The sequence below is a fragment of the Hypanus sabinus genome, chromosome 6 (genome assembly GCF_030144855.1).
Source record: "Hypanus sabinus isolate sHypSab1 chromosome 6, sHypSab1.hap1, whole genome shotgun sequence".
Classification (NCBI taxonomy): domain Eukaryota; kingdom Metazoa; phylum Chordata; class Chondrichthyes; order Myliobatiformes; family Dasyatidae; genus Hypanus; species Hypanus sabinus.
In genome coordinates this window covers 133,143,263-133,157,211 of record NC_082711.1, presented here as the reverse complement: position 1 = coordinate 133,157,211, position 13,949 = coordinate 133,143,263, and the positions used below count along the sequence as shown (strand labels likewise).

At 48.2% G+C, this 13,949-nt stretch overlaps 1 protein-coding gene across 1 annotated transcript in view; it reads right to left on the bottom strand.

Annotated features, from left to right (window-relative positions):
* Nucleotides 1-2,793: 2,793 nt before the first annotated feature.
* Nucleotides 2,794-13,949, bottom strand: part of LOC132395854 (uncharacterized) — a 30,130-nt gene continuing 18,974 nt past the window's right edge. Inside the window, exon 4 of the mRNA XM_059972975.1 lies at nucleotides 2,794-4,536. Coding sequence (XP_059828958.1) covers nucleotides 4,421-4,536 — 116 coding nt within the window. The 3' untranslated portion in view covers nucleotides 2,794-4,420. The remainder of the gene's footprint in view (nucleotides 4,537-13,949) is intronic.

Here is a 13,949-nt window from a genome sequence, read left to right as displayed (position 1 = left end):
CATTTCTACGCATCAAAACTACTTCAAAACATTTGGTCCATAGCCTACTACTCTGGAGATTCAGGTGTTCTTTCAGATACCAGAGACATGAGAGAATGCAGATGCTGGAATTTGGAGCACCAAACAATCTGCTGGAAGAACTCAGCAGGTTGAACAGCATCCATGGGCATCAGGACTGAAGCAAAGTTTCAGACCTAAACATCAATAATTCCTCTCCTCCCCACAGATGCTGCTCGATCTGCTGAGTTCTTCCAGCAAATTGTTTGTTGCTCCATCCAGATACTTGCACTCTCTGCCCCGACCTCCCCTTTGGAATGAGTGATGACCTTAGTGAACAGATATACAGAAGAGTGCATTGTGGTGCAGACTGCTATCAAGAACAGCTACTTCATCGCCCATCCACATTCCCCATTCCAGTGCTCATCGCTTCCTGCAGGATGGAGTTGACAGAAAAACACACCCTTCCTTCACTCCAGAACCAAGGTTACTCCAACCTCAATCAATTGAGCTGCAGTGGGCAAGCACCTTCAGAGGTGGTTCAGCTGACCATGCAAAAGAATGGGCCTTACACTCCACATTCACAACACAGGGATTTAATATTACACTGACCTGCCATACATTGCCCTTAATTGTAAATGACTGCAAGAAGATCCTGAAAAATGTACTACTTCCCTTATCCTACCTCCCATAGCGAAGACAAACTTTGTTGAGAAAATCTGCCATTATCTTCTTGTGCCAGTGAAGATGAGGGACAAGGGGGGATTCTAAAGATACAGAGCTCAAATCGGACACCAAGCTGCTGATCTGCTGGGCAGCAGGAATTCCTACTCTCCTGACTACCTACAACACAAATCTCTAGACACTGGGGAGACACCACCAACTCTGCCCCTGCAAAATGCTTCATGTGAGTATCACTGCCTTTCCTCAAGGCAACATCTCCAACAATCAGACCGCAGTTACACTCAGCCCCATCGTATGCTGAGGGTTGTTGGGATATCCTGAATCTCTCACCGTCTCTGGGCTCTGCCACAGGAAGAGAGTGGTGGGAGGACAGAGGAAAACAACTGAGGGAAGTTCTCGAGGGTCACATGCTCATCAACACCTGGGGATCTCCGGCCCATTAACACTCAAAACAGGACAGCATGCTGGCCAAGCTTTGCTGGGACCATACCGAAGCCTAATGAAACAGGCGGAGGGACCTCACTTGCCTCTCTGCCACATCAGCAACCTTCTGCTTCCCCTCCACGGATCGACCCCAAGGGACTACTGGGGAGGAGAAAAACTGGGAAGAACAAGAGTCAAGTTCCACAGCAGATCATTCAGCCTTGGCCTCGGCACCACTCATTCATACACCAGCCCACTGTTATCACCTCCAGAACATTGCGTGTGAGCTTGTATCTTCCTGGGAACTGACGAGCACCACATGACAAGCTACCCAACTTGCTTTACCCACCTCATCAGCATCGAGCTGTACAGCCCACAGTCCTGTTTACTCTGACCCTCTGTGAATCACGTCTTTATTCTCCCCATATTCCCACCCAGATTATACCACTCATCTACACACTACAGACGATCTACCAGGTGATTTATGGCAGACAGGAAACCTACTCACCTGCATGTGTTTATGATGTGTAAGGAAACCAGAGGGCACGCAAACAGGGCAACATGCAAACTCCACACAGACCAGCACTGGAGGTTAGGAGGGGACCCAGGTCTCTGGAACTGTGAGACAATGACTCTACCTGCTGTGACACATGGCAAATACCCACCTCTGGAGAAGCCACACATCGAGTGGCGTCCTGACCAGGTCCACTTGAGCCTTCTCATGACCAGAGGGAAACTTTGATCCATGAAAGAACACAGCTATCTGACAATCAGTAAAGTGCTCCCAAAGGCAAAGGAACAGACACCCTCACACACACCCATGTAAAAGTCTGTAGCCCCTGTCGGAACACACTTCAAACCCCAATGGCAAAACAATGATATGGGTTCTCCCCAGCTTATAAACACCAAACTTACCTACAGCCCATACACATGAATCAGCATCTGGGAGACCAGCTAGAAGTATTTTAGCTCATTGTCATATTTACGACTTGCAGACTGTCGTACGGGGAGAAATTAGTCAGAATTCGGAACAGCTCATATTCCAACTCGACAGTACAAATATCAGTTTGTCCAACTTCCAGTCATTTCTCTCCCCCCCCCACTTCCTTTTTCCATTCCCCATTCTGGCCTCCCTCTTACCCCTTCTCTTCACCTCACCTCCCCCTGGTGCCCCTCTTCATACCCCTCTCCTCTCCTAACAGATTCCATCTTCTTTAGCTGTTTACCTCTTCCACCTATCACTTCCCACCTTATCACTTCATTCCTACTCACCACCAGCCAGTTTGTACTCCTTCTCATTCCCCTCTCCCACCTTCTTAATTTGGCTTCTCCCTTTCCTTCCAAACCTAATGAGGGTTCTAAGCCTGAAACCCGTCTCCTTTATTCTTCTCCTTAGATAATGTCTGGCCTGCATTTTGTGTCTTACTGTACAAGTTGTCCTTAACGTTTCAGTAGGTATATTAGATTAAATGTAGGGAAATCAGTCCAAAAGGAAATTAATGGAAAGAAAGGTGTTGAACATAGACTCAGTGGGTCAAATGGCCTTTTTCTATGTCTTAAGTCCGAATACATCCAAGTTTCTTTATTAAAATTAGATACATCACTTCAGTCATAAAACAGCAGCAGATAATACCATGGTTATTTGGTTGAAAATGCTACTTCTAGTTAAGAATTAAATACAAAACAACATTTATATTGATCAAACAAATTAAAAATATTTAATCAAAAATCATGCAAAACCAAACTCTTACATATAGTCAGCTATACGTATATCACACATTGATTTTCACAGAAAAGTTTAGTAGAGAATAGTTCTCTCGTCTCTTCTGCATCTAGAGATAAAAGTAACCAAATCCAATAGGAAAAAAAGTAGATAAGTAATAACAGCCATACCTGGCAGTAATATAATCACTAGACAGCCTGTAAATAAGATGTCAGCTTTGCCTTTGAGACAGTTTTTGTCTCATCATTGTTCAGGAAGGTGCAGTCATTTGAGCAAGATGTTAAACCAAGGCTCCCGCTACCCCTTGACTGCACGCTGGGGACTTCACAATACCATTCAGAGAGAGTGAACTCCCTGTTGAGACTGTATCTGACAGATTGTATACAGATTTGATCTCATTGCCTGAGAGAGATCGACTTACCAAAGAGCAAGTGTACCGAAGTTTCACTGGATTGGTTCCAGGAGTGGCTAGCTTGCTGTGTTGAAGAGTGATCGAGTAATCCAAGACTAAATTCTTTAGAACTTGGAAGAATTGAAACATTAAAAGCTTAAAGGGGTTGACAGGCTAGATGAAGGGATGATGTTTCTCTGGCTGAGAAGTTTAGGTCCATAAATCGATCTTAGAACAAGGGATAGGCCATTTGGGTCTGAACCAAGGAGAAATTTAGGTGTAATTGGGCAGTACAGGCTTATTGGGCCATAATGACCTGTTATGTGCTGGATCTCTAAAAGTATAGGTTTTTTAGAGGGGGAGAATCTTCTGAATACTTTATCCTGGAAGACAGTAAGGGCTTAGTCATGGTGTTCATCCAAAACATTGATCAAATTTAGCTGGAACCTGCTTACGTTAGAATAAAGTCTGAAAAATGTTTCTTTGCATTCTCTTCAACAGCAGCAGAAAACACCACCCATAACAAGCAGCACATGGACATCAAGAGGGTGCCCTCCTGGAGAACAGCAACACTTGGTCACTGGGGTGTTTTCCCCATTTCTGCTGAGTACTCCCGTTTACAAATATTCCGCAATCACATCAAAAGGACACGCCCACCCCAAACTGTGCATGGTTCGGGTGTAAACAGGTGTTAACTGTTTTCGGTAACTTTGGGAGCTTTGTCAGTCAGTTTTGATATATAAAGTCTAGGACCGTGAAATGTTAACCCTTTCTTGTTCCAGAAATGCTATCCCACCTGTTCAGAGTGTTCGGCTCTTTATTGTAAATGAGTCCTTTGGCAGTACATAGTACTGTGCAAATTCCTCTTGTTCCCCTAAAGCTAACAAAAACATTTCCCAGAGGAAAACTCGCATTTTTTTTTAAAGTATAACTGAAAATGTTCGGACCTGTCCAACTTCTTCACACAATTCACACCTGCAACTAACCTAGACAATTACTATTACAATGATGTCAACCAATGTCTGGGGTGCACGAGCTGCATCTTCATCCAGGTAGGGGTGAACCAGAAGGCCACACACCTGTCGGGTTCTTTTGTGCAACTGACAAAAGAGTAAAATGTACAAACAACTGGGAACTCTGGGAAAAGTATCTGTTCATTAACAAATCTGAGACATTTACAAAGCTTAAACTGCATCAATGATTTAAGTTTGCAGAGAACATGAGTAATCCTGCACTGGGAATGACGGTTGGAACGTCCAATCAGTTTGAGTCTCCTGAGAAGCAAGCAGTTTTTTTTCTCCAAACGCCACCTGAATACCTGGAAACAACAAAAAGGATATCAATGCAACTTGAAGCATGGTGACAGAATGCAACTATATAAATATGAAGTTCAGAGGTAAGTTCAGAAGTAAGTTTTTTTTTTAAACACAGTGAGTGGTGGGTGCATAGAACTCCCTGCCAGGATGGTAGGGGGCAAATACATCAGGGGCATATAAACAAATCTTAAACACAAAGTATACTGCTGTGGTCAAATCAAGACCTACAAACAAGCTGGAGGAACTCAGCAGATCGGGCAGCATCCGGTGAAATGAGCAGTCAACGTTTTGGGCCAAGACCCTTTGTCTGGACTGAAGGAGGAGGGGGCAGGGTGGAAGGTGCCAGGTGAAAAACCAATCAGAGGAAAGATCAAGGGGTGGGGGAGGGGAAGCAAGGAGGGGATAGGCCGGAGAGATGAAGGGAAAGCACTATGGGTAGTAGAAGAAGGCAGAATCATGAGAGAGGTCATTGGCAGCTAGAAGAGGAGACAGAGTGAAGATGGGATGGGGGAAGGGAATTACCGGGACTTGGAGAATTCGATGTTCATACCAAGGGGCTGGAGACTACCCAGATGGTATATAAGGTGTTGCTCCTCCAACCTGAGTTTGGCCTCATCATGGCAGTAGAGGAGGCCATGTATGGACATATCCGAATGGGAATGTGAAGGAGAGTTGAAGTGGGTGTCAACCGGGAGATCCTGTCTGTTGTGTTGTAGGTGCTTGATGAAGCGGTTCCTCAATCTGTGTTGGATCTTGCCAATGTAGAGGAGGCCGCACTGGGAGCACCAGATGATGCTGGGAGCAATAGATGACCCCAACAGACTCACAAGTGAAGTGTTGCCTCACCTGGAAGGACTGTTTGGGGCCATGAATGGTGGTAAGAGTCTTAGATGGGCACATAGATGATAGAAAATTGGAGGACTACGTGGGAGAGAGGGATTAGATTGATCTTAGAGTAGGTGAATGGTCAGAACATCGTAGGCCAAAGAGCCTGCACTGTGCATTAATGTTCTAAGTTTTATGAAGTTTTGCCTAACTAGTACTTCAACCTCACGACATAGGGCTCTACTGAATATAGTCTATGGTTCTGGTTTCCTTGCCTGAGACAGGATCCACTTTCAGCAAAGATGTATGAGACTGGTTCCGATTCAGTGGGTTTCCTCAGAGTGAAAAGGCATTGAGTACTTTGTGATTATATATTTTAGTTTTTGCAAGAATGACAAAAGATCTCAGAGTCACACAGCTTTGTCCCAACCTGTCCATACTGATCAAATCAGCTAAGTCCTATGAGAATGCATTTGGCCCACAAGACTCTAATCCTCTCCAATCCGTGCTCCAGTCGGTGTGTCTTTTTATGTTTATAAAAACCTAAGAATGTTTAAACAGCTGAACAGGCTGGAGTTAGGGAGAAGCTTTCCTACAGACTCAGCCATTTGGAACTGAGATAAGGAGAAACTTCTTTGAAGAACATAGATCAGGAGAGCACAGGAATAGGCTCTTCAGCCCACAATGTTGTGCCAAACTAATTAAACTTGTAATTAAATACTTAATCCCTTCAGCCTACAACATCCATGTTCTGGCATTCATGCGCCGATCCAAGAGCCTCTAATATATCTGCCTTCACTACCATCCCTAGCAGCCACAATCAGTGTAAAAACTTGCCCTTCGCAGCTCCTTTGAGCTCACCTTAAATGCATGCCCTCTGGTATTAGATATTTCAGCCCTGGGAAAAGATACTTGCTGTTTATCTTTGCCTTGTCAACTTATAGATCACTATCAGATTGCCCTCTGCCTCTGCGACTCCAGAGAAAACAACCCAGGTTTTTATAACCTTGTGGCAACCCACTTCCCAGCGCTCTCGAACCAACTCACAAAGCAGCACGCGCCAGCATTGAGGCCGGTCCTAAAGAGGGCACCAAGCCTGCTTCACCAGCAAGGGGAAAAGCCCGTGCGCAGGATGGGACTGTGAATACGCGCCCCCTACAGCATTCCCGCCCGGGGAGGGCAGGATCAGGAAGGCTTTAAAGCGAGGCCGCAAAGTTTGAATAAACCTCTTTTGTAACTGCAGCTCACCGACTGCATGTCGTTACTGCAGCACTGCGTGTAGCACACCGCTACAATTTGTGACCCCGACGGCTCAAACGATATTTGGACCGGAGATGAACGACGCCGCATCTGTTCATGCAGTTTCGTTAAAACTGCCAAGCTTCTGGACGCTATGACCTCACCTATGATTCCAGCAAGCATAAGCCCAATTCCACATTCGGCAGATAACCTCGGATTCCACACGTTACTACTACGTGGTGAGCTCCCTCAACCAGGAGACAGCCGCCCAAGTTGAGTTCATACAATCGTCCCCAGCGGACAGCAAATACACGGAATTCAAAGCCCTGCTCATAAGGATTTTCAGACTCTCACGGCATGAGCGAGCTGCCCACTTACTGCACCTAGATGGTTTGGGGACAGGCCACCATCGGCTTTGATGAACGAGATGCTGTCCCTGGCTGGAGGTCACAAGTCCTGCCTCATGTTTGAGCAGACATTCCTGGAGCAGCTGCCCAAGGGCATACGCCTGCTGCTGTCCGACGTGGATTTCAGCGACCCCCGGAAGGAGGCAGCCCGGGCAGACGTGCTGTGGAAAGTCAAGAAAGAGAGTGGGGCGTCCGTCGCACAGATCACCAGGCCATGCTCCCAGCAGCAAACCAGACCAGGCCCGGTTGCAGAGTCCACTAACCCCAGAGGCAGGAGTGAGGAGACCAACGAACAATGGTGTTTCTACCACCAGCGGTGGGGCGCAGAAGCCCGCCGCTGTAGCCTGCCCTGCAAGTTCCTGGGAGACGCCAGGGCCAGCCGCCGCTGATGGCTACAGCAGCTGGCCATCGGGATAGCCTCCTGTATGTGTGGGACAAGCAGTCAGGACACCGCTTTTTGGTCGACACTGGAGCTGAGATCAGCGTCTTACCTCCAACTTGTTATGACACCCTCAACAGAGCACCAGGTCCCACCCTGAGGGCCACGGGCGGCAGCACAGTAAGGACCTACAGCACCCGTCAGGTGCGGCTACAGTTCGGCTCCAGCCAGTTCACGTGGGACTTCACACTGGCCGCCGTAGCCAAACTGCTCCTGGGAGTGGATTTTTTGCGAGCTCACAGCCTACTGGTCAACCTGCCCAGGAAGAGACTGGTCCACACCGAGACCTTTCAGACGTTCTCCCTGGGTGAAGCCCAGTTGCCAGCCCCACACCTAGACTCCAACACGCTGTCCGACAATGACTTCACCAGAGTCCTGGCGGATTTCCCATCGGTTCTGACACCGTAGTTCATGGCAGCCATGCCCCGACACGGCGTACAGCACCACATCCCGACCCAGGGCCCACCCCTCCACGCCCGTGCTTGAAGGCTTCCCCCAGACAAGCTCTGGCTGGTGAAGGAGGAGATCAAGAGGATGGAGGAATTGGGGATCGTATGGAGGTCCGACAGCCCATGGGCCTCCCCCCGCACATGGTGCCCAAAGCAACAGGGGGCTGGAGACCATGTGGCGACTATCGCGGGCTGAACGAGGCTACAGCACCGGACCGCTACCCTGTGCCGTACATTCAGGACTTTGCAGCAAACCTGCACGGTGCACGGATCTTCTCCAAGGTAAACCTCGTCCAGGGATACCATCAAATCCCGATACATCCGGACAACGTCCCCAAAATGGCGCTCTTCACCCCGTTCGGCCTTTTCGATTTCCTCCCCATGCCGTTCGGCCTGAAGAATGCCGCACAGACGTTTCAGCGGTTAATGCACGCAGTGATATGTGACCTGGACTTCGCTTTCATCTATTTGGACGACATCCTCATAGCCAGCAGCAGTCATCAGGAGCATCTGTCCCACCTCCGTCAACTCTGCGCCCAACTGAGTGAATACGGCCTGACAATCAACCCGGCCAAATGCCAGTTCGGGCTCGACACCATCGACTCCTGGGCCACAGGATTACTAAAGACGGGGCAACCCCTCTGCCCGCCAAGGTAGATGCGGTCCACCATTTCCCCCAACCTAACACAATCAAAGGCCTTCAGGAATTCGTGGGTATGGTGAATTTCTACTACCGCTTCCTCCCTTCAGCTGCCCGAATCAGGACTGCAGTCTCCGGTTTGCAGCTCCAGGACCTCCCCGTAGGCCCAGGTGAGAGGACCCTACTCTGTGACATCACCACCAGCCAACCCCGCCCCATCGTGCCGGCAGCTTGGCGGCGGCACGTTTTCAACTCCATTCACATCTTAGCGCACCCCTCCATCCATCAGGACAACCGTCCGGATGGTAGCCAACAGGTTCGTTTGGCACGGACTCTGCAAGCAGGTCAGTGAATGGGCCAGAATGTGCATGCACTGCCAGACGGCCAAGGTGCAGCGGCACACCAAAGCTCTGCCGCAGCAGTTCGACCCCACCAACTGGCGTTTCGACCACATTCATGTGGATATCGTGGGCCCCCTGCCAGTGTCGTGAGGAGCGCGGCACCTCCTGACTATCGTGGACCAGTTCGCAAGATGGCCAGGGGCGGTCCCGCTCACCGACACCACCTCCGAATCTTGCGCCCGGGCTCTGATTGCCACCTGGGTATCTCAGTTTGGTGTACCAGCCCACATTACCTCCGACAGAGGCGCCAAGTTCACCTCCAGCCTGTGGTCAGCTATGGCCAGCCTTTTGGGGACACAGCTGCACCAGATAACTGCCTACCACCCACAGTCGAACGGACTGATGGAGCGTTTCCACTGTCACCTGAAGTCGGCTCTCATGGCCCGCCTCAAAGGGCCTAACTGGGTGGTCAAGCTTCCCTGGGTCCTGCCCGGAATCCGCACGGCACCCAAAGAGGATCTGCACACCTCGTCGGCCGAGTTGGTATACGGCGCACCCCTGGTCATCCCAGGAGAGTTCATACCAGCCCCAAGGGGGCAAAAGGAAGAACCACACAACAGTCCTGGGCAGACTATGTAAGAGGCTCAGTAACCTGGCCCCCATACCCACTTCACAGCCTGGGCAGAACCCGACCTGCGTACCCAAAGACCTGCAAAACTGTAAGTTCGTTTTTGTACGGTGGGGCGGACATCGGGCGCCGCTACAGCGCCCTTACGAGGGGCCGTTTACGGTGATCAGAAACAACGGGTCCTCATTCGTGCTGGACATTGGGGGGAAAGAGGAGGTTTTCACAGTGGACCGACTCAAACCGGCCCATGTGGACTTGGTGCAAGCGGTCGAGATTCCGGCATCACAGCGCAGAGGCAGACCTCCCAAACAGAGTCCGACCCAGACTGTGGACATTTGGGGGTGTATCGCCAGTTCTGGGGGGGGGGTGTTATGTGACGACCCACTTCCCAGCGCACTCGAACAGGCTCACAAAGCGACCCGCGCCGGCATTGAGGCCAGTCCCAAAGAGGGCACCAAGTCTGCTTCACCAGCAAGGGGAAAAGCCCGCGCGCAGGACGGGACTGAGAATAAAGCGAGGCCGCGAAGTTTGAATAAATCTCTTTTGTAACTGCAGCTCACCGACTCCGTGTCGTTATTGCAGCGCTGCGTGTAGCACACCGCTACAACCTCCCCTTACTGCAGATGCCGACTGATCAAGGCAAAACCATGGTGAGCAGTGTTCCTTGTAAACTGCACGAGCGCACAGCTGTGCAATGACTGAAATGCTCCCTTCGTTGCCGCGCAGCCACAATTTTTTATATATGTTAATATAATTTTGAAATCTATGATGCTATAATTGTGAAATCCCCTATAATTAATTATATGAATTAATATAATCCATCAATTTTTCTGAATTATAATTGACCTCAACCTTTAATTTCAAACGTTTTAGAGCTTCAGCGCATTTACATTGTTTAGTTACAACACTGTTAGAAATTGTAACAATGAACACAGAATGGAAGTCCGAAGCTTCCGACCAAATCACCGGTCTGTGAACGTCGATGCCTCCTAGTCAAAACATCTTACTTTTGCCAGTTGTTGTGAATTGTGGTTTGTGTTTGCTTGATGTGAAAGACTCTATCTTCTGACTTTTTTTTTGGTACGTAATAAAAAGTATGTGATTTTCAGTATTCATTCTAAATATTCATAGTATGCATATTGCAAAAATAGCATTTCAACTGCCAGCAACAAACACAAAATGTTGAAGGAACTCAGCAGGCGAGGGAAGTGGAATGAAAATGTGTGGCCACTGGGAGATCCTATTTTTTCAGGCGGACGGAAAGTAGGTGTTCAGTGAAGCGTTCTTGAAATTTATGTCAGATCTCACCGATATACAGAAGGCCACACCGGGAGCACCGAACATAGTATGTGACCCTAACAGACTCACAGGTGATGTGTTGCCTCACCTGGAAGTACTGTTTGGAGACCTTAATGGAAGTGAGGGAGGAGGTGTTGGGGCAGGTGTAGCACTTGCTCCGCTTGCAAGGATAAGTGCCAGGAGGGAGATCAGTAGGGAGGGATGAATGGACAAAGAAGTAGTGTAGGGAGCAATCCATGCAGAAAGCAGAAAGTGGGGGAGACGGAAAGATGTGTTTGGTGGTGGGATCCCGTTGGAGATGGCAGAAGTTTCGGAGAATTATGTGCTGGACGAGAAGGCTGGTATGTGCATTGACTTGGCCTCCACAGCCATCTGTGGCAATAAGTTCCAGATTCACCACCGTCTGACTAAAAAATTCCTCCTCATCTCTGTTCTCAATGACATCCTTCTATTCTGAGCTGAGTCCTCTAGCCCTAGACTCCTATAGGAAACATCCTCTCCATATCCACTATCTTGGTTTTTCAATATTCAATAGGTTTCAATGAGATCTCACATCTCTCTTCTCCTCCCCAGGCCTCATGACCTACCCATCACCTGCCTTTGGTTCCCCACCTGTCCCATCAAGTTCTTTCTTCAGCCCTATCCCCGGGTTACGTACGAGTTCCATTCCTGAGTCTGTCTTTGAGTCAGATTTGTACATAAGTCGGAACAAGTACATCCGGTATTATTTAGCTTCAGTTAGTCAAACGTTTGTCTTAGTATATAGTATATATTTTACCTTTCTATGCATATAAAACATTTAAGAAACGTATGTATTTGAATAATTAAACCACTGTGTTGCTTCGTAATAATTGTAGCTTTCATCGGGGCAGGGCCTTTCACATGCTCCATTATTCTCACTTTATCCTTTAAAATTGTTCCAATCGTTGACCGACTGCAGCCTAATGCCTTTCCAATGACCAATGGCATTTCACCTCTTTCCAAACGCTTTATTATTTCCACTTTATTTTCAATCGCAATCGTTTCCCGTCAATGGAACAGAAACACTGCGGGCGGCGGGTCCCGAGCTCCACCGGCTCCCGAAGTCCGCTGGGTCCTAAGGACCACCGCACTGAGGCAGGCTAAATGGGACAAGTGGGGGTTGTGCTGGGTTTGGCTTTTTGATCCTCCACAATATTCCACGTGGGAATTTAAACTGGAGGTGGCAGTGTTTTTTTTACGAGGTCGAATTGCAAGTGACATCAACCCGGCACGGAGGGTACGGGAGTCACTGGATCAACATCAACCCTGCACGAGAGCGGTCTGTCACTGGATCGAACTTGGAAACCTCCATTCTCGAGCCCGGCCCTGATCTCACTGCGCCACCAGCCGACTGGAACAAGGGCAGGTGGGGTCAGGGTGAATCTTACTAAGAAAAATTTAAGCCAAATACAAAGTTAAACTCTCAACACAGTGTCAACGGCGATGACTTAAAATAGCAGACGGTGTCACAATCCGACTTAAAATGGCAGACGGTGTCAGGATCTGACTTAAAATGGCAGACGGCGTTCTCCTTCCTCGGCTCGTAAGTACGAGTTGTCCGTAAGTCGGACGTTCGTAACTCGGGGACTACCTGTACCTCCTCCATCTATCACCTCCTAGCTTAATACATCATCCCCCTCTACCAGCCACCCTCACCTAGTCTCACTTACCATCTGTCAGCTTGTACTGCTCTCACTCCCCCACTTTCTTAATCTGACTCCTTTCTTTCCAGTCCTGATGAATGGTCTTGGCCCAAAATGTCCACTGTTCATTTCCCTCCATAGATGCTGCCTGACCTACTGAGTTCTTCCAGTATTCTATGTGTGGTGCTCAAGATTCCTTGCATCTCTTGTGTAGCCACATAATTAGCAAGCTCCTTCACTAGGTGAATTTGGATTTTCCCCATCAAACTAACAGAATGCCTGAAGAATGACTAGACTGAACTCCTGCCTTAACAAGGACCTGGACCCATTGCAATTTGCCTATCGCCACAATAGATCAACGGCAGATAGAATCTCAATGGCTCTTCACATGGCTTTAGACCACCTGGACAACATAAACACCTATGTCAGGATGCTGTTCATCGACTATAGCTCAGCATTTAATACCATTATTCCCACAATCCTGATCGAGAAGTTGCAGAACTTGGGCCTCTGTACCTCCCTCTGCAATTGGATCCTCGACTTCCTAACCGGAAGACCACAATCTGTGGAGATTGGTGATAACATCTCCTCCTCACTGACGATCAACACTGGTGCACCTCAGGAGTGTGTGCTTAGCCCACTCCTCTACTCTGTCTATACCCATGACCGTGTGGCTAGCAATAACTCAAATACCATCTATAAATTTGTTGATGATACAAGCATTGTTGGTAGAACCTCACATGGAGACAAGAGGGCGCACAGGAGTGAGATATGCCAACCAGTGGAGTAGTGTCACAGCAACAACCCTGCACTCAACGTCAGTAAGATGAAAGAGCTGACTGTGGACTTCAGGAACGGTAAGACGAAGGAACACAAACCAGTACTCATAGAGGGATCAGAAGTAGAGAGAGTGAGCAGGTTCAAGTTCCTGGGTGTCAAAATCTGTGAGCAAGGCAAGACAACGACTATACTTCATTAGGAATTTGAAGAGATTTGTTATGTCAACAAATACACTCAAAAGCTTCTCTGGATGTACCGTGGAGAGCATTCTGACAGGCTGCATCACCGTCTGGTATGGGGGGGGGGGGCAACTGCACAGGACCGAAAGAATGAAAGAATGGCTGTAAAATTAGTCAGCTCCATCTTGGGTACTAACCTACAAAGTACCCAGGACATCTTCAAGGAGCAGTATCTCAGAAAGGCAGCGTCCATTATTAAGGACTTCCAGTACCCAGGGTATGCCCTTTTCTCACTGTTACCATCAGGTAGGAGGTACAGAAGCCTGAAGACACACACTCAGTGATTCAGGAACAACTTCTTCCCCTCTGCCATCTGATTCCTAAATGGACATTGAACCTGTGAACACTACCTCAACTTTTTAAATATATATTATTTCTGTTTTTTGCACAATTTTTAATCTATTCAATATTCAAATACTGTAATTAATTTACTTATTTATTTATTATTTCTTCTTCTTCTTCTTC